This window comes from Mixophyes fleayi, chromosome 7, assembly GCF_038048845.1.
Source record: "Mixophyes fleayi isolate aMixFle1 chromosome 7, aMixFle1.hap1, whole genome shotgun sequence".
Lineage (NCBI taxonomy): Eukaryota > Metazoa > Chordata > Amphibia > Anura > Limnodynastidae > Mixophyes > Mixophyes fleayi.
In genome coordinates, this window is record NC_134408.1 from 37,119,614 (window position 1) to 37,140,344 (window position 20,731).

At 41.3% G+C, this 20,731-nt stretch overlaps 1 protein-coding gene across 1 annotated transcript in view; it reads left to right on the forward strand.

Annotated features, from left to right (window-relative positions):
* Positions 1 to 20,397, forward strand: part of LMTK2 (lemur tyrosine kinase 2) — a 62,853-nt gene extending 42,456 nt beyond the window's left edge. The window contains exons 8-14 of the mRNA XM_075179673.1: positions 1,105 to 1,189; positions 2,713 to 2,834; positions 3,288 to 3,437; positions 4,900 to 7,483; positions 8,125 to 8,257; positions 13,043 to 13,291; positions 16,802 to 20,397. Of these exons, the coding sequence (XP_075035774.1) occupies positions 1,105 to 1,189; positions 2,713 to 2,834; positions 3,288 to 3,437; positions 4,900 to 7,483; positions 8,125 to 8,257; positions 13,043 to 13,291; positions 16,802 to 16,830 (3,352 nt within the window). The 3' untranslated portion in view covers positions 16,831 to 20,397. The remainder of the gene's footprint in view (positions 1 to 1,104; positions 1,190 to 2,712; positions 2,835 to 3,287; positions 3,438 to 4,899; positions 7,484 to 8,124; positions 8,258 to 13,042; positions 13,292 to 16,801) is intronic.
* Positions 20,398 to 20,731: the final 334 nt, after the last annotated feature.

A 20,731-nucleotide genomic window follows, 5' to 3' on the forward strand; every position in this document is an offset into this window, starting at 1 on the left:
CCAATCTGAATATTTTCCATTTATAACAAGATTTTGTCTTCAGTTAGTTCTCTAACCATGTACATACTTTTTCCCCCTTGGTTTAGTACCCTCATTTTATGTACCAGACTGTTCATTGAAACAGTGTAAAAACATTCACAAAATCCAAATATGTCACATCAATTGCACTACTAAAGTCCAGTTTGAAAGTAGATCTGGCATGTGTTTGTACCAATTGCTCAAGAAAGCTATTTAATCCATTGGTGTATAGAGTTAGCGGTTAAAAAAATATGAATGTATTCCAGTTTCTGTTGTGTAGCTGAAGAGTGAGATTGTCTTCTCGCCTAACTCAAGCCAAAATTAAATTTGTAATTATGGATAGAGCTATGCTTTATCAGTTGCATTGGAAAGACAGGTTAAAGCTGAACAATGTAAATTACCACCATGGTTTGTATATGAAATTACGTCTTAGTGCTTCCGGGGGACTTGGTATTCACAGAGATAATGGGGACTTTCCTAACTAAAGTATGGACACTCTTGAGACAAAGCCATTTATCCTTTAGGGATAAATATGCGTTAACTTGTCTGTAAGTGTTTTAAAACGGAACTGAAAATGGCTGAATATCCGCTGCTTGATCTATTCTTATTATAGGGTTGCATCTGGGCCTTGAACCGGTGTATTGGGTCACTTGGTTTAATGAAGAGAGGATTAGACTGGTATTTCCTGTGTGTCTGTTTTATCAATAGATAAAAGGTTAAATATCGCACCTGAATGCTCTACTGACCATTGTATGTATTTTAGGTTTAACATGTCTAATATATCCTCTGTCTGAACAAATAATTTTTTAAAAGTATTTACTTTAGTTGTCTTTAGTGAAAACTGCTTCTATAAGACCTTACTGAACGTTCTAGTATCTGCTTTATGTGAACTAGTTCTGGGCAAGGTCTGTGGTTGTAACCACAGGCTGATGAATGAGACTGTGGTGGTCACTGTTCTATTTCAGATTTGCATTGTAATGCAATGCCATCTCTGATGAATATAAAGGGTTCGTTAGCATGTGTATTGGTTGACATACTCCTCTGTTTGCACACATCCACTTTTTATCCTGTCTTTTTGTTTTTCAGTGATCTGGCCTTGCGAAATTGCTTTCTGACGTCTGATTTAACAGTAAAAATAGGAGACTATGGCATAGGATTCAGTAGGTATAAGGTAAGTTATGTTATTTTATGCCACTTGCATCACAAAGAACATACACGATCTTGTGTGTTCTTATACAAATTGCTTGAATGATGCCTTTGGCTTCCTAGTGACAAGAGGTACTGATCATCATTCTGACAGTCGGTGTATCAAATCATACAAACAAAAACACAAATGCAGAACAGATATATACGAGGTTGACTGAGCAGTGCAGACATGAGACAGAGTACAGATGGTCCTCCTTGTGTGAGACCACAATCTATAGGGAGAGAATGAGGTTGAGATGATGGGATGGCAGCTGGGAGTAGTACCAGGTGGGGCTACGATGGACTGTAGTGAGAACATGGGTTTTGAGAGAGAGAGAGAGACTTAGATGGATTACAATTGTAGGATTGTCAGGTGGGGAGTTCGATGAGTGGAGCAACAGGGGAAATTCTTGAAGGAGCGAGTGAGATGTAGTAATCAAGAGGAGGTGAGGTGCAAATCGGAGTATGTGAGACAAGTCTTGTGACATGTCCGAGATATGAAAGAAGGTGTTGGGTATGACAATGAGGACAAGTAGTTGGGGTTCTGGATATTAGGGACATCCAGTGTAAAGATTTGCTGAATGGTGCAGCAAATGTAGTTGCGAGAGAGGATCAGTCTCGCCATTGGTTTTAAAACTGCGTTTAATTGTGGCAGATAAATAAGTGGAAGGCCAAGTAGGAGAAGTTTCCAATAGTTAAGGCAGGAGGTAATAAGCGTAAGGGCTTTGGTAACGCCCAGAGTGTGAAAGGGATGTATTCTGGAAATGTTTTTGAAGAGGAGGTGGTGCAACAGTGTGAGGGGCTGAATGTGTAAACTAAAGCTGAGGGTAGAGTAGATGATGCAGAGATAGTAGGCATGGGAAATTGGGAAGAGTGATGTCCATGGTGAGGGAGGCTGTGTGTGGAGGGGTGAGCTGTGACCCTGTGAGGAGGGAACTTGATACATACATGTTGGGTGTTTGGAAGCATTGGAACATCCAAGTGGAGATGGTGGGTAGACCGTAGGACAGAGGATTAACAAGGAGCGATGGGAAAGTAGGAAGCTTTGTCCACCAGCTTGTTGGCCGCAATGTGGATGAAGTAGAGTTGAGTTGGCTGAGTAGTGTCAGAGGCTCTTGTCTCCGTTTCCCCACTAGATTGTAAGTCCTCACTAGCAGGGTCCTCTCATCTTCGCTTATTACCCACCACATCTACACTGTAGGTCTTTGTGTTATGCTTTGTTCCATATCCCCCACTGGTCTGCACTGATGTATTTTATGGCACTCTATAAACCTTAATAATAATAATTGCAGCCATAGCCTTTGAATCAGACTACAGAGACAAGGCTTTCCAAAGTTATGTGCTTCTGGGTGGGGTGTTTTAATTTCATAGGCTTCAGTAATTTAACATTTCTTACTTAACCTTAGCAGAGTAACTCCTGGTCACTATAGAAAATGGCCTGTATTTCAGAGTTAAGTTTTGCTTACTTTAAACTTATTCTTGTATAATTTTTCTCTATTGAATTTATAGGAAGATTACATGGAGACCAGTGATGAAAAGTTTATCCCGGTTAGATGGACAGCCCCAGAGCTGATTACAAGCTATCAGGATAGATTAATAGTTGCAGATCAAACCCGCTCCAGCAATATTTGGTATGTAGTAGGTCCTTTACATGTAAGAGGAATTTATTGGTGACTGATATGTGGTGTTCAATAAATATATAAAGTCTACATAGAAACATGTTGCTGCCATGAGATTGCCCTCATATTTAGTCATGTTATGCTCTCAATCAGTTATACATTGGAAAACTGTCTCTCAGCTAGGTCTTCCAACATACCTTAATAAAATAATACAAAATGTGATCTAAGAAACACTGTTTTTCAATATATGGAAATGTGACCATTTATTTAGTGCACACATTGGAAACTTTGCTCGTCTCAGGGCTTCACTTTAAAAGCTTTTGGGTTGTGGAACTTTCTCATTGTTCTGCCCCACCCACCCCCTTATAAACATAAGCTTTTTTATTACTATGTTTTTAACTGTGATTTATACATTTATTTTTAAACTTAACTTAAAATGTCTTTATATTTTGTGTTTCTTCTTAGGTCTCTTGGTGTAACTCTCTGGGAGCTGTTTGACAATTCTGCAACTCCCTATGCCGATTTTTCTGACAGCGAAGTCTTAACATACGTCATAAAAGAAAAAGAAGTTAAACTTCCTAAACCTCAGCTAGAACAGCCCTATGCAGACAGATGGTAATGGACTTGTCTTAATCTCTGTGTTATGGGTCTCTTTTGGTACTAATGGGCAGATCACAAACCTCAATCAATTCCAGGGCATTGTATAGTAGTGCAGAGATTTCACTGAGTGTCTTGGCCTTCAGTAAGCATCCGTTTGATGCAGTGGTCTTTCCGTTGGACACTAACTGAAGTGCTGGCATATAACGTCTCTTGTACAGTTATTCATGTAGGTTATAATCACTTCGTCAAACATGCTATAATGTATAGCTTACTATATGAATAGGCTAGCATTCATTTCAGTATTGTTTATGTATTGCTTCAGTATGATTTGGCTATTAATCTATGACGTATGTGACCGTGTTTCTGTTGCCACATTTAGTACAATTTATGTGGTCCATGTTTTTATTTATCTACACTAATTGATGGATACCAGCAAAGAATGAGTAGACTGTGCTGGTCTGGATTGACACAGCAGAGTGCATACACGGACATCTACTGTCACAATTTGCAGAGCATTATAACACTTGCAATATCTATAGCACTACACATGTGACTTACTATAGTTTTTGCAAGCTTTGTAACTTAATAAACTTTGCCTTTGTCTAACAAACTGCTAATTTTGAACGTGATCCTCTCTAAAATAAGGTGTTGTTCGTCCACCATCCGACAAATCATACCTCGATCAACGTTGGTGTGAGCTAGCTTTTTTGCCAAAATGAATTGCAATGGAACGGTGGGGTGTAGAAGTATGAAGATTATAGAATGATTTCTGGACATGGGAGATTCCATGTACATGATTTGATCAGCATGAAGCTTCATATATTATTTTTTAACATTTTCAGAATTTTATTTTTTTGAATGAATGTGATACAGAGATGGTTATGATATATAGATATGAGAGGGATAGATATAGGTTTTATTAACATCGTTGCCACTTGTTTCTTATAACCTAAAACGCACATTTTCCTAATTCAGTGAGTACAGGTTAAAGAGGGAAGATTAGTTTTAAGGGGAAAAAAAATAATAATGAAACATTCCACCGAAGTAACAATGGAACTCGTTGCTGCATGAAGTATATAACTCTGTGACATTGAGTGTAATACATTTTTGCAGCCTCTGGGTGTCACTGCTATTTGTAATTGTTTATGGAGGGTTCTTGCCTTCAGAAGTGTGCTCTATAAATTTATGTTTATTAACCGTTACGCAGAGAGAATAAATAAATGACAGTTTCAACAAGGGCATTTGCAGCAAGATGCTAAACTACTTTAAAGAAATAAAAACTGTAAATAACTTTAGTGCATGGTTTTGTGAGACATTCGGGGAAAATGTAAATTATATTAAAAAAAAAAGATTTTATAATGAAATTGCTGTTTATCAGGAGTCATAGTTGAAACCATTTCTAGACATGGTAGAAATGTGGGACATTGCCAAAGGTAGTGTTTTATCTGCTTTTTTTTTTCTTTTCTTCTATTCTAAGGTTTGAAGTCTTGCAGTTCTGTTGGCTACCTCCAGACAAACGTCTCACAGCAGAAGAAGTCCATAGACTACTGACATACCTCCGGATGCAAAGCCAAAGGGAGACTGAAGCGGACTTTGAACAACGCTGGAATTCTCTTAAGCCAAATTCTAGTAATCGACAGCCCGCAGCAAATCTGGCATTTCCAATCTTGGAAAACTTCACTGGTGATGAACTATGCCGTGAGCTGGATGAAGTTCTTACTGTAACTGAAACGAGTCAGGGGCTCAGTTTTGAGTATGTTTGGGAGGCAGCCAAAGAAGATCATTTCGAAGAGCACAGGCACACAGACTCTGATTCTACAGTGAACTATAATAGCATATTTTTCCCTGTGCCTGTAGATGTTCTTCAGAAATCAATCTCTGACTTTGGACAAGGGGAGCAAGCTAGCAAAGAAGATACCCCCGTTGTTCCGGAGGTTGTGCCTGTGTTTGATGCACATAATGTCTCTGTATCTAATGAATATTACATTCAGTTGGAGGAGCAAGGAGAAAGCAGTTTGGACTTTGAGAACAGTGGGCATCACCGGAAACGTAAAGGTGAAAGTCTACAGTTCATTGCTCTGAGTGATCTTAATTCAGCAGGATCCAGTAAAAATGACCTCCGCTTATCTGGGTCTGAGCAGGCGACTATTCCAGAATACCTGCATGTTTCGCGTCGGCCAGATTTCCCGTTCCACAAAATGATCAACCACACTAACTTCTTAGAAAACATCCCTCTGGAACTATCATTTTGTGACTTTGCTGAACAAAATGCTGGACACACTGATCAGGAGTCTCCTCTGACTTATCCAAAGATTGATTTCTTGAACAAGGATGGAAAGCATAGTTTTGACACAGATGCTAGCCTCCAAGACAGTAATTCAGAGCCAAAGCTAGGTTTGGAAGAACTTTCAGACAACTTTTTATTCTTACGGGAGAAAAACTTATTGTCAGACAGTCTGGTGGAAAAAGACCTTATATTTGATCATCCTAAACCATTGCAAAGTGACCTCAGTTCAAAAAATGTATTGGAAAACTCTAGTAGTTTAGATATTGAGCTTATGTTGGCAGAACTTGATACTTCCTTCATAAATATCTCAGGTGCGCAGGTGATGCCAGAGCAGGAAATAACTCAAACAATGACCGAGATAGCGCAGTCACCTTTGGTAGAACAAGAAGATTCTTTTGCATATGAGGATTTACTCAAAGATTTTCTCATAACTCCTGACCTTTGTAACAGAGAGCTTGAAGGCGCAGATGAGGGTGTCAAAAGCGACCCCTTTGATTTAAGAGTTCCAAGTGCAATGGACGAGAGTCTTGATCTGTATAGATCATTTGCTCACAAAACGGATGTTGATGATGAAACGTTTAATGAGCAGGTTTGTCCCAGACCTACTGGTGGTTTTTCCACAGAAGAATGTGTCAAGCCAATAGACCATCTGAATGGAGAACTTGCTGTAAATCCAGTTGTTGTAAAAACTGCTGCTTCATCAGACACAACCAGTCAAGATAGCCTATTAGATGATAGTGTGTCAAACTGTACACAATCATTGGTACCTTCTATAGGAACTCCAGACTCCTTAGACTCTTTAGATGTTCAAAATATGTTAGAAACGGAAGAAGAGCACAAACAGGTACCGTCTGATAAACCTGCTGACAGCGGATACGAGACAGAGAACCTGGAATCACCTGAGTGGACCTCTCATGTGAACGGACCTTCAAGCCATTCTTCAAGTAATGCTGAGGTGGTCTCTATTACAGCTCCTGTCATTATAATATCAGAAGTTGGGCAAAATAATGTTAATGGTAATGAGGGGTATTTGGATGTTAAAACGCAAAGACCTATCATTGATGGTTACAACTCCTACCGGGACTCTGCATATTTTTCTGACAATGATTCTGAGCCGGAAAAGAAGCCTGACAAAGTCTCTGAAATAGACAGTATAATCTTTTCTCAGCCACCAGAAGAAGTATTGGAAAACACAGCTAGAAGTTCTGTGCCTAAAAGGGTACTTGTTCCAGGAGACTGGACTGGTCCTTCGTCTTTGAGTATGGAGGACTCCGAGAAAGCAGAATCTGTTCATGACCATAAGTCCTCTATTGAGGACAGCACATCGGAAAATGAGGAGGAAATTGTAAATCCTTTTGGACCTTCTGAAGTCTTCTGTTCAATGAATACAATCAAAGATATGCCATTTTTGAGTCACAATGACGGGCAAAAACTTAAAGAACCTGATATGGAAGGGAAATACCTAGGAAAGCTCGATTCTTCTGGCCTGTTCGATTTGTCGGAGGATGGTATGGATGCTGATGAAGAGGATGAAAACAGCGATGATTCAGATGATGACATTAGAGCCTTTAATCTCCACAGTTTTAGTTCAGACAGTGAAGACGACACTGTCCATCCAGTTCCTGTTGTTCACATGGAGAAAGATGATGGGAAACACTTGAAAAGTTTAATAAAGTTGCCCAAGCTAGCATCAAACCGACTTTCTGGGAACGAGAGGAAGAGCAGAAAGGCTGTGAGCTTTTTTGACGATGTTACAATCTACCTATTTGATCGGGTAAGTTTTTTTGCTTGTAAAAATAGTCACTGGCCAGCATGAGGCGTAAACATGCGAAAGGAATAATGATGCTTTAGTTCTTATTCTGTAAATGTCACAACACAGATAAAGTGGTCTGTTATAGATTGTGTTGTGAGAATGTCTAGTAAAACGGCTAGTGATCTGTCACAGGTTGGTACAGATTGCACAGTGCCATACAATGCCTTTCTCTAGATTTGGGGAATCCCTAAAAATACCCTTACTCTGATGTACATTTATCCTATCATTTCTACTTTGCCAACAGTGGCATCAAATACTGCATTGTAGTCATACTAATCTTCTGATGAAAAACTTTCCTGGTTGTTTTTAATAATGTCAAGGTTAAGCAAACTTCTCTATTTTGGGCCAACTACATTATCTATCAATATACAATGTGAAAGTCTAGTTCACCCTTTCATTTTTGAGTATATGGTGCTCTTCTACATGTGTCCAGTACGGAGTGGATAAGATGCAGTATACACAAGGCCAGTCCTTTTATAACCAGGCAAGCCTATCAGAGTTCTACAAAGATGTTAGAACTTTCAGAACTGCTTCAGTCTCTCCTGATCTTGAACACCATTCTGTTTACTCACTTTTATCATGTAAAATTTTCATTGCTTTAGGAAACCCCAACCAAAGAGTTAAGCGTCCGAGCTGTGGACAACAGCAGCCAGATGTCCGGTAGCAGCAATCCAGCATCGCCGTCTGCTCATGGATACCGGTTTACAAACTCTGAGAGCTCTACTGATGATGAAGGTATGGCAAGTCTTACTGCAGAACACTATTCTGTCGGCTTATCCGTTACATTTCTGAGTGATGTTCTGGAGTATTACAGTACCAGTACCTGATCAAAACATTCATCTGACAATATTATTTCTCTTTCATCCATCTGGGGGACACTCCTTAACCATGGGGTTGAGTCTGGGGGGAAGAGTCTGGCACCCAAAGAGTTAACTTTTTTCAGCTGACAGCATATCACCCCCGCCAATTCCCACATACCTCAGTTTGAATTGAGTGCCCTTGGAAGAAGGTTGCACCTGAAGAGCTCCAAGAGAGACAGTGAACAGGGTTCACTGGTTATAGGTTTTTTCCTTTTCTTTTGCAGTTTTTTTCTTTTGACAGTGGCGAGAGGCTCCGTGCAAACGGAGCTGACTCATGGGAGAAGCGCCTGTCGGGGGGGTGGTGAGAGGTAAGAAGCGCTTCTCACAGCGGGAAGCAGTCGGCAAGAGACTCTCCCCGCTGATGCAGGACGGGCGCTGCCATTAGGCAGAGAGCGCCTTTACTGCTGAGGTTCCCCGGAAGCCAGCTGGAGTATACCAAGTTCCTCCTCCCATGGGGATGGCAGTGAATTCTTGAGGATGGAACGCTTTGAGTAGCGCTAGCGGGGAACACATTCTAACAGGTTTTCCCCTAATATAAGAGAAAGGGCAAAACGCTGTTAAGGTAAACAACACAGAAGGAGAGCCAGTGCTGTGTGAGCACGTGGAAGATCCCTTTTCTGGCGCCAAGCTTCAAAAGGAGGACAGTTGTAGCAGTCATTTGAAGAGAAGTGCACTGTTGACACATATCTTCCACGCTAAGTATCACTTTGTTTCTTCTGTATATGCATGTGTATTATAAGACTGAGGTGTTGAGAGAACTGTGTTTAAGGAAAACTATAAAGTTCTCCAAACCTGTCTTATTTAATCAGAAATACTATGATATGTTAAATAACCTAGTCTGTATTTTCTGATAAAGGTTGTGGAAGTGTTTGGGCGTGCCAAACATATTGTCTGTTCCAAATGTAATGCTAAATGGGCCCAGGTGTTCTGTGCTAATTGCAGTCATTACTGAAAAACCTGCTGCAGCCTTTCAGCTTGACTAAAAAAATTATACCTTATACACTCTATATAGAGGAAAAGGAACAGAAATACTATCTTTTGACTGGTTCATAGATAAATATGTACCTGTATTTTTGCGGTGTGGTAGCAAAATGTGAGCAAGATAAAGCAACAGGATTTCACCTAAGTAGATTGGGGAAATCACTTTAGCAGAGACACAGAAGGAGATTCCAGTGGTAGGGGAATGTGTTGAGAAGCACCTCTTCCCCTCCCCCCGCTGAGTGAGCACGTGGAAGATCCCTTTTTGGCGCCAAGCTTCAAAAGGAGGACAGTTGCAGCAGTCATTTGAAGAGAAGTGCACTGTTGACACATATCTTCCCCGCTGAGTATCACTTTTATTTTCTTCTGTGTGTATGTGTGTGCATGTGTAGACATGTATATTATAAGACAATGATGTGTTGAGAGAACTGTTGTTTATGAGAAAACTATAAAGTTCTCCAAGCCTGTCTTATTTAAATCAGAAATACTATGATATGTTAATATAACCTAATCTGTATTTTCTGATAAATTGGAGAAGTGTTTGTGAATTTTGAAACGTGATTTAGTTTTTCTTATCTTGTGATGGCAGATAAAAGCAAAACACGTACCAAACATAATGTCTGTTCAAAATGTAATGTTAAACTAACAAGTGAACGGCTGGATCGGGGGGGGGGCTCTGTGCAGCCTGCACTGTTGCTCCTGTGAAACAGCCTATAGACGCCTCCACCATAACGGTAGATCCTCCTGAGTGGGCGGCTGCCTTAACACATGGAGTTAATACCCTTGTAAATCTGTTATCTAAACCAGTTGAGATCCCAGCTACATCTGTGGTTTCTCAGGGTATAACAGTAGGAATGACAGATGATTCATTTTCCCCAGGGGTCGGTGTATTTCCCTCCCCAGCCCTCCCGGGGGTTTCCCAGATGGGAGAGGTGGGTTGGTCAGCGGTGGCTAAAAGCCTGGACCGGCTTACCCATCTACTGGAGAACCCCAGACACAAGCGTAGTGTTAAAAGACGTAGACAAACAGCTAAAGCGCTGTGGTCAGTGTCAGACTCTGAGAGTTCCTCAGAGGAGGAGGGGGAATTGTTGGACGATTCAAATGTGTCCATTATAGAGTCAGAAGGAAACTCTAGGCACCAGGGTATGGATGATCTGGTAAGAGCAGTTCGTCAGACCCTGGGGTTTGCTGAAGTAGAGGAGACGAAGTCTTTGGACCGCTCCCTCTTTAAGAAGGCTTCTAAGCAGGTGGTCAGGTTCCCTCCCTCAGTTAAGTTGAGGGATATTGTAGAGGCCACTTGGAAATATCCAGATAAAAGGTTCTCTATGCCAAGGTAGTTTGGCGTATTGTATCCTCTTCAGGAGGAGGATATGACCCGTTGGGAACAGGTGGCAAAGGTAGATACACATGTGGCGAGATTGGTTCGTCAGACTACACTACCTGTACCCGGGTCAGCGACCTTACAGGACGCGACTGACAAGAAATTAGAATCCCTGCTGAAGTCGATCTTCTCGGCCGCCGGTATTAGCCTCAGGCCAGCATTGTCCTCTACCTGGGTAGCTAGGGCCATGGAAGTCTGGGTATGGCAGTTTGTCTGCCTTGCAGGATTCAGATTTACTGCCTCTGGCCATGCAGCTAAGGGAGGCAGCAGGCTATGTGTATGAAGCGGCCCATAATTCGGCCTCCATAGCTTCGTCTATTTCAGCTACAGCTGTAGTAGCTAGAAGGGCGTTATGGTTAAGGGCTTGGAATGCGGATTTAGAGTCTAAACGATCATTAGAATCCATCCCGTATACGGGTGGGATGTTATTTGGTCCAGAATTAGACTCTTGGATTTTACAGGCTTCAGGGGGCAAGAAGACGTCCTTGCCTGTAAATACTCCAAGACCTAGGGCTAGGCCTAAGTTTAGTTCTTTCAGACAGCCTCCTTACGGGGCGGGTCTGGCAGAGGCCAGACTACCAATCCAGGGGCCTTGGAATCCAGGAGACAGTGGAGAGCTTCTTCCGCCAAGCTGCCGGATAGACCAGCGGCATGACTACCACCCACCTCTGGTTCCAGAGGGTGGGGTGGGAGGACGGCTGCTTGGGTATGCCCAGCAGCAGATAGGGTCCTCGGTAGACGAGTAGGTCCAGAATATCGCGATAGAATTCATGGGACCAGCTCGCTTCAGGTTTTGGAAAAAATTACCTCGCTGGCTTCTGTCAAATCAGAAAGAGCTCAGGGCTGTCGATTTGCTTCGTTCAGATGAAGCTATACAGGCTTAGAATTTCCAGTAAGGGAAAAGGTTTTAGTCACACCCATTCAGGGTGCTAAGGCTAGACGAGTTGTTCAGTCTATGACCGAACTTCTAGAGTCTGAAAGGGTCACAGAGAATCCCTTGTCTAAGAATGAGTTTCTTGAGACTAGTGAGGGACTTAGTACGCAGCAGAAGGTTGTCTCCACAGGACAAGTTGAGGTCCTAGATGGAGTGGACAGGCAGGATCCTGTCAGACAAGAGGCTGTCAGTAGCCAGGTCTTTGAAGCTGCTGGGAAAGATGGTGACATCTTTCGCGACCTTACCCTGGGCAGGGTCCCATCCCAGAGGAGCATTCCCGTGCTAGAGGTACCAGTAGAGGAGGTAGGTCCTCAGCTTGGTGGTTGCTGGACAAGAACCAAACAGAAGAACAAAGACAAATAAATATTTGGACGTAGTGAGGGCATTACGTATATATGTTAAGAGATCTGCAAAGATACGTAAGACAGAGTCTCTATTTGTGTTGTTTGACTTTTCCAAACTGGGATGGCCAGCATCTAAGCAAACTATTGCCAGATGGCTTACCCTGACTATCAGGGAGGCTTATGTCCAAAGTATTAATCTCCCTGTGCCGAAACGTATTGTTGCCCATTCTACCCGGTCGGTTGGGGCGTCTTGGGTGGCTCGTAATGGAGCCACGGCGGACCAGCTGTGCAGGGCAGCCACCTGGTCCTCGGTCCATACCTTTACGAAATTCTACCAATTTAATATATTTGCGTCTGGGGACGCCTCCTTTGGCCGTAGTGTTCTGCGTGCAAGGAGATCAGAGCGGTCCCACCCTTTAGAAGGATTGCTTTTGTAAGTCCCCATGGTTAAGGAGTGTCCCCCAGATGGATGAAAGAGAAAACGGGATTTATACTTACGATAAATCTTTTTCTCGGAGTCCATCTGGGGGACACTCCGATCCCCCCCGTCTTTTCGTTGTTTTGTCTCCACTCCCCCCTCGGTTGATTGGTGTGTCTTGGTTGATTGCCCTATCTTAATGGTTTTTGTAATCAAACTGAGGTATGTGGGAATTGGCGGGGGTGATATGCTGTCAGCTGAAAAAAGTTAACTCTTTGGGTGCCAGACTCCTCCCCCCGACTCAACCCCATGGTTAAGGAGTGTCCCCCAGATGGACTCAGAGAAAAAGATTTATCGTACGTATAAATCCCGTTTTTGGTTACGGACCTGAAGCTGTCTAGCTGTTCATTGAACGCTTTCTAATTGCTATAGTTTAGATTTGGAGGATGAAATCTGGAGAAGTATCAGATATAGATAAAATTAAGCCCTTTGGAAGGGGGCACAGGCTGTGAATAATACGGAATGCCTTAATTTCTAGTTTGGCATTTACTGATGTATGCTAATTAAATCCAGTATGGACTAATTGTTGTTTTGCTTTTATATAGGTGGCAGTTTTGAATGGGATGACGACTTTACGTCTCCTGAACCTTCGTATATGAACAATTCTGCAGCGAACCTGGTTGGTCCCAAACTGTCTATTAATCCCTTAAAATATTTCTCCCCTCCTCCCCCATCCCGGGGGCCTGATGAAAGCTGGACACACGTGCCATCTTACTCAAGATTCTCTATTTCACCTGCAAACATTGCAAGCTTTTCCCTCACGCATCTAACAGACTCTGACATAGAACAAGGGGGTGAGTTATTTACATGCAGTAAGATATAACCCAGCAAATGTTTACTTGATAAAGTAGTATATTTGTAGTTATATATTTAAGAGCCTGTGATTATTACTTTTATGGTGTGTATATCTAGTGACTTAGATTGGGGTACAAGTTGACAAACAGTTTATTTCTCCTTAGCTGTAATGTGAACAAGTTGTAAGCCTAGTGATTTGTGTATGTAAGTAGTGCAGCTTAATGTCCTCTGTGTGCTCCTCTTTACTGCAGATCCAAATTAGTATTTTCGTTTTTTGTTTTGTTTTTAGGCTACTCCTAACTACTCATTTGGTGTGGGTTTTGTATTTTTTGGAGACAATGTCAAATTCTGTTTATGGTTCACAATCTTACTTATATTTTTATTAAGACATTTTCCGTTACAATGCAGATCAAATAACAAAGTTGAGATTACATAGACTAAAAGAAAACTTAGTAGGGAGGGGGACAACCGCAACTTAAACATTATGCCATTGACTCCTTTTGATCGTGGGAGGAAGCTGATGAATATCCCCCCCTCTTTTTCCAAAATACTATGAATTGGGTACATCACAAAAAAGAAAGGTGATTGTGACAGAGTACAAGCAGCCATATGTAAAACAGACCGTCCAATAGAGTCTTGGCCAGAGAAACTAAACAAATAAAATGGAAGCCACTTTCCAATTACTGCAACAGCGATGTACATTTCTTGGGGGAGTAGGGGGAAGAAAAGGGAGGGGATTGAGAAGGGACAAGAATAAAAGCGCGCATCAAAAGGGCAGTGCACTGAAGGACGCCATATCTCCTAATCATAGTTGAGATGAAGCAGCGACTGGTTATGATAGGGAGCCCAAGGAGCCCAGACTTTATGGAAGGAACCGGAGGAGCCCCTTGGGATGCTAATGATGTGCTCTGTTTGGTAAATGTGCCACACACTGCTGCAGACCGATAGGAGAGCCGGTGGAGAAGGTGTCTTCCAGGAGGCTGCAATCTGGCAGGTCGCCGCAGACATGATGTGCCTGAGTAACGTGTGGGTAGGTCAGGAGTGTGTATGGGAAGCAACACATGAGGTCCAAGGGGATAGAGAAACCAATAACAGCAGAAGCTAAGGAGATAACTGCACACCAGAGAGGGAAACGTTTGTGCAGGAAAGTGCCAGTGTGCTCACTTTTCCTCCAGCAGATATCGGCGACCTGTGGACAGATACTATGTAGACTAGATGGGACATAGTACCACCTGTGAAGCAATTTACACACATTCACCTTCATGCGAACGCTGATAGAGCATCTAGTGGTCCATTCAAATATGTCTGACCATTCTTCCTGATCTAGACATTCTCCTAGGGCCACCTCTCATCTAAGTTGGAAACGTTCTTTACCATCGTCCGTGATTGGGAGTAGTGCATTATATAAACATGGAGGTCAGCCTAGCCAGAATATGGGGTTTAGCAGTGAAAGAAATGCCTGAGCTGCAGATACTGGTGAATATTTTGCTTTTTAATATGATAGAGGAGCAGAGAGATTTCCACTTTAACACAATTTGTCTGTTGTTGGCCTATATATTCCTATGTCTTGAGCTTTGGGAAATAACTTCAAAGTTCATGTTAAATATACCAACTTTCTATATTACAACCCATTTCGATTTCTTGGTTGCCTACTGTGCATTTATTATGGTGGATGAATTGCACGTTAAGTAGCAACTGTAAAAATGGTTTATTTAAAATAATAATTTGATTAAATAGGAATGTTGGGTACGGAATAACAGGAATAAGGAAGTAATCTGCCCAGTGTAACGTTTGTGGCTGCTGCTCCTGTCACACACGTGATTGTGCCAAGTGATGCCTGCAGCTGGTCACAGCTATGCATCCAATAAGGTACACGTAACCTTTGCACATGGATGTGAGCGAAAAGTCCACCACTCAGCATAAACACTACATAGCCCATAAGACTAGGTATACGTTCACATGTGAAAGGGGTGTAATGCTCATTACAATATTGTTACAATTGTATAGTGTACTAGACCACAAGTATTCATATGTCAAAGCTTTTATGTAGCAATAAATGAAGGGAACCTAATGTGTCACTGCACCCAGATAAAACATGTAATACGTGTGCCATTCAAGCAATACCACAGTAACAAACAAACCTATCCATTACTACAATACAACAAAAAGGGTTTTTATATTTATTTTTATATTTCAAGTTAAAGGCAGATCATTTTCTTCCCAGATGACCAGCTATTTGGAGAGTTTCTGGCGTAGATGCCGGTTTGCATTATGCAGGATGACACATGATAAGATTACAATTTCAGGGGCAGAAGTTTTCAGCTGGACCGTACAGGGTTATTTCCAGATTAGCTGTAACGTGACATTGAACTAATGTGTGATTGAAGCAGATGTGTGGGGGTATGAGAGACGAGCAGGTGGGACCTGTTGCTGCAGTTAATGTGTTACTGCTGCTAAATATAAGGAAAACATTGACAGCCCAGGAGTGACTCAAGTAGGTGAGCCTCTTGCAGAGGATTACACTAGGTTGTACTGCTTACAACAGATACTCCTGAATGGTTTGATAAACACAAATACCTTACAATAGAAACAAAACGGCAAAGTGAAAATATTAAATGTGATGCATGGCAGCTATTAAGGTCCTGCTGCTTACATTGTCCTCTGTTTAATACATTTCCCTGAGTACGGGCAGCTGAATGGGAGATGGATGCAGTTGCTAAGGGAGGTGCGTGTAGACTGGCAGGCTGCAGATAGCAGCTCCTTCTGCTGGATGCGCTGGGAAACAGGAGAACTGTAGAATAATTCATAACCTGGTTTAAATAAACATGGCTTCAAATTCAGATCTGGTGGTGGGTTGCAAAACACAGTATTTCCCCATTTGTCAAAACACCACCTAAAGGATACTGGGAGGTATTGCACTCTTATAAAATTGTCTTTGTGGGCACATTATTTTTTTTTTTTATTTCATCGATCTCCAGACATTCAACAAGAGCCTGGCTGCTTTTAATTGGAAACTGCTGCCAAGGGCTTCACTGGGTATATATTTGCCTATTGTAGAGCACCTTATGTACTATATATGTAATAAGCATTAAACACAGGGTGTTTCTCATTGACCCGAATTATCCAGGAGAGAACGTTTCATTAAGGGTTCTCTCTCCCAGTCTGGCTTCCTCAGCCAATATTACACAGCAGGAGAGCTGTGAGGATGAAGGAAGCTGGCCCAGGAGAAAGTCATAGCATATGCTGACAGATTTTGGATTGAGCAATCGGCTTGAGAACTTATTATGTGCGTACAAGGACACAGAACAAACTCCCCGCCCCCACTTTTCTGTTACATAGCATGCGAGACACTATGTAATAACCAAATAAAAATGTGTCCAGCCTGGTGACAGTTCCCCTTTAAAGATAATTAAAAATGTTCCTTCTTTGCAATGTTTGTGAATATGACCCTTTAATTATTTACACATTAACATGTGACATTTCCTGTTTCCTGTTCTCTCTCTCCCCAGGCAGCAGTGAGGATGGTGAAAAAGACTGACATTGTACCTAATGAACAAGTGCTAAATACTACTGTTCCCGAAGTGGAGGAGACATGTGCAACATTGTAATCTCTTACGAAGAGGTCTTGTGAAACTCATACAGCATAAAAACTGTGACAGAGGCAAATTGTACGGACAGTGTGAATTACCATTGTGCAATGTGCTTCCACTTCTACTGCCATTACCCTGCTCTTTGTGTGTGTGTAACAGCATTCTACCCGTACAGGTCAGGTCAGGGCTGCGTCCATATTGTCTCTTATATGATGGACCTTGTACATAGACGCATATATCTTTACTGTGTCTGTGCTAATGTAATGATAAATGATATTGTGTATCCAATGACGTTTAAAACACTATGTATTGCTCATTATTGCACTGTAATGTTTCTTGCATATCTATCTGTACAGAGATTTTTAATTAAGAGGAAAAAACACTGCTTGTCATAAATTTTATCTGTGATTGTGTCGATATATCTATTTTTGTTTGCATTGTAAATGGTGTATTAAGCTGCTCCTGGGACTCCCACTCTCAGTATCTGATATGCTGTACCAATTTTTATTTGTGAATGAGTTTTTTGTCTTTGAAAGCAGCAATATTTTCTTGGTAGATTCAAAGATTTGGAATCTCCTTGGCACCTCCGGTGTAAATGTGTATTGTGTGCTCACTAGTAGATCTTTGTAGCGGAGATTCCGGTCACAGGTCTACATATGGGGTGGATGACAGGGGCTCTCTCGGGCCCTATCTTCTGCTACGTGCTTCAGGAATACGGGATTGCAATGATTTGCATTGTCTGTGCTCCTTCATTGAGACTGTCGTAATAATGTGCTGCCTAACGGTGAAGGACAGGACCCTTTATTCCCATTGCATCGGACTCGGTTGGATTTGCTAACTCCAGGGATCTCTCGGATATATTCTGTACATAAATCTTTTGGACACTGTGGGATGACAGTGCACAGGCTCCTTCTAAAGTTCATCTGTTTCCTTCAGTTTACTCTTATAATGATGCAACTTAATGAACTTGACTGACACATTCCTGTGATTGGAATGGTCCTATTTCTGCTGCTATAGGGGTTTGTGAGCGATGTATGCGATCATGGCATTTGTCTGGGAGCCTGTTTAGAGGGTTCATACTGCGGGTCTCCTTCAGTCTTTCTATTTGCAATGTAACTTGGTGAATGTATTGGTTAGGTTTGGTGTTTTTGTCTTTTTTTTTTTTTTTTTTGTATTGATCTGTTCAATAGTCTTAACATAGTTTATGAATTCATTTGCTTTGGATATATCTTAGTGTCGTTCAGTAGATGTCACCCAGAATTCTCGCTTGATTAAACGTTTGTGGCAGAGGTGCCTAAACCGGGCCATACACAAGATTTCCATCTAATGAGGTTCAATCAGGGGTGGACACCATGACCTTTTTCTAGGGCCTCATAACTGGTCCTTGTCAGCTGAGGAGGCCACAAGTTACTTTTTTGGTGAACCACTAGCTTACTTTGGCCAGCTGGTGAGAAGTCTTCTCCCACTACATGGACTGTGAATACACTGCACTCTAACAGCCCAATCACACACTACTCTGCTTCGTAAGCTGTGTAGATACAAAGCGGGGAGGTTACCCTGGTGGGGTCTCCAGTTGGCCGTCACTGTTAGAGTATTATCACTTACAGGCTAAAGATGCAATTAGCCCTAAGACTGCCTGAAAACCAGGAGAGAATAAAATAAGAGATCTATGAATATAAAGATTACTATAGTAGTTTATAGTTACATTCAAGATTAGCTGTATGATGGTACAACAGTTACACTAAAGACATTTCTTCCATGTTTGATTGTTGTACACGACGCGTATGGTGGGTGAACATCAAATAAAATGTTGCAATTTTGTTTAGATATAGTCACAAATGAATAGGGGTCATATCAGGATAATATTGAGCGGTTTATTGTGAAATGTACAAATTCTGAGTATTTCTTACCAAATTAATTCGGCAGGTATGAGTGTAAGTCTGAAGGCTTTGGGGGTTTCTTTGGTTTGATAAAACTCAAATCAAACTGGATTAAATATATTGGACCCAGACCTCTTTTCCATCACTATCCTTAACACTCCTCCCTATAGTATTACCCCTGGAATAATACATTTGATTCTCTTCTTTATCATTGCATTAAATGATTATAGCATGAAGATTTTCTATTCATTTCTTTAGCAAGGATACAGTTTTCTTATAAGGTGTGACTGTAAAGACAAGAGCCACCTTGTCTTCCATATTGCATGATGGGATTTATGTCTGTGCTGGCCTAGGCACCCATTGATTCCTCCATCACTCTACTGACGACTGTCACACCCCACATGTGACTTGCTTTCATTTTATGTGATCTACTAAGTATAGTCTTAAAACTTTGTGAGTTTGTTGCAGGTGATTGCACTATTTTAGGCATTGGGGCAAACGAGTACACGGGTAACTGCAAGGATTGGTGCTCCTAACCCACAGTTAAACATAAAGGAGATCTTTGATTACCCCTTGCAGGAAAAATGTTGGTAGACACCTGATTGGTTGCTAGCACATACTTGTGCACCAGTCTTCATGAATGAATCCAGTATGCTCTAATTGCATATGATCACTACGCAGTCTTATATTTGTTTTTGTTTTTTTTGTGCTTCTAAATGGCGCTATTGCTTACTAGTACCCACAAAAGTGCAATCCAGCAGGATTAAGTTACCACTGTGTTGAATCCTGTTTTTGGTGAGATTAAAGAACGTTGATACACTGTTGCAACCAGCTACTAAGCACTACCTTATACTGAATATCCAGTATGCGTGCAAATATTGAATGCTCAAAGATTACTATTTAGAGCTGGTTAGGGGTAAGATGTTCAGAGACTTGCCTTAGATCAAAAGTGTACGTATTGTATTCAACTTCTGATTTAAGGCAGTGTCAGAAACTGTTTTTAAGGGCTCGTACACACAGGGTTGGAAACCAATACTAGTACAAGCATGGATAAAATCATGTATTGTGCCCCTTTATAGTAGAGCATATGAAAGCTTCCTACAGCATATACTGTACTGTGTACATTATCTATTGTCTTTAGCATTAATATTTCTGGATGCTGCAGGCATTGTATGTGTGTTTGTACAGGTCCATTGGCTTATTTTTCTGACCATCTCCAGGAAGCATGTTTTATAGGCCTTGAGCACACTGGAAACACACTACACTAAAGCCTGTGTGTACGAGGCCTTAATGTGGTGGTCAGTGAGGATACACAAACTTGAATTAGAATGAATCTGCTGACCAGATTGTGTTGCCTTGCACATCGTCTGCATATAACTGATGTATGTACAATCTCATTTATGAATATGAGAGTTTGAGGCTGGGGATTGTTTTTGTTGTAATTTAAAACCAGTATATAAGGTATATGGCAATATCTTATTGGATGAATTTCCAGCTCTAATGGTCTTTAAATGGTGTACATTTTTAATTTGTAAACTTTTTACTGTACATTTGATTATCATGCTTAGTGTGATTCAAACTGCTTGTAATTTAAAACACTATTTAATATTCAGAATAAAAGTTATATATTTATAACCTGGGTGTCTATGTATGTTGCTTTGCCTTCGCACAATGACAGCGACTTCAGATTTGCTGAAGTGGCCTGTTTGCCTATACATACTGCCAAACAAAAACGAATTACATTGTGCTTTTGTGTTTACATTAAACCAAATTTACATTCCAGACATGAATGATTGGGGGATATTTATGAAAACGGTTTCACAGTTTATTATGGAACAAACATCCTGTAGTTGTAGCAAACAATTACACCAGGGGTGCACGACCACCTTTGGTCTGAAGGCCACATTGGGAGATACTACTCATTTGAAGGGGCCACAATAAAATGTCATTTGCTTAAACATTTAAGGTA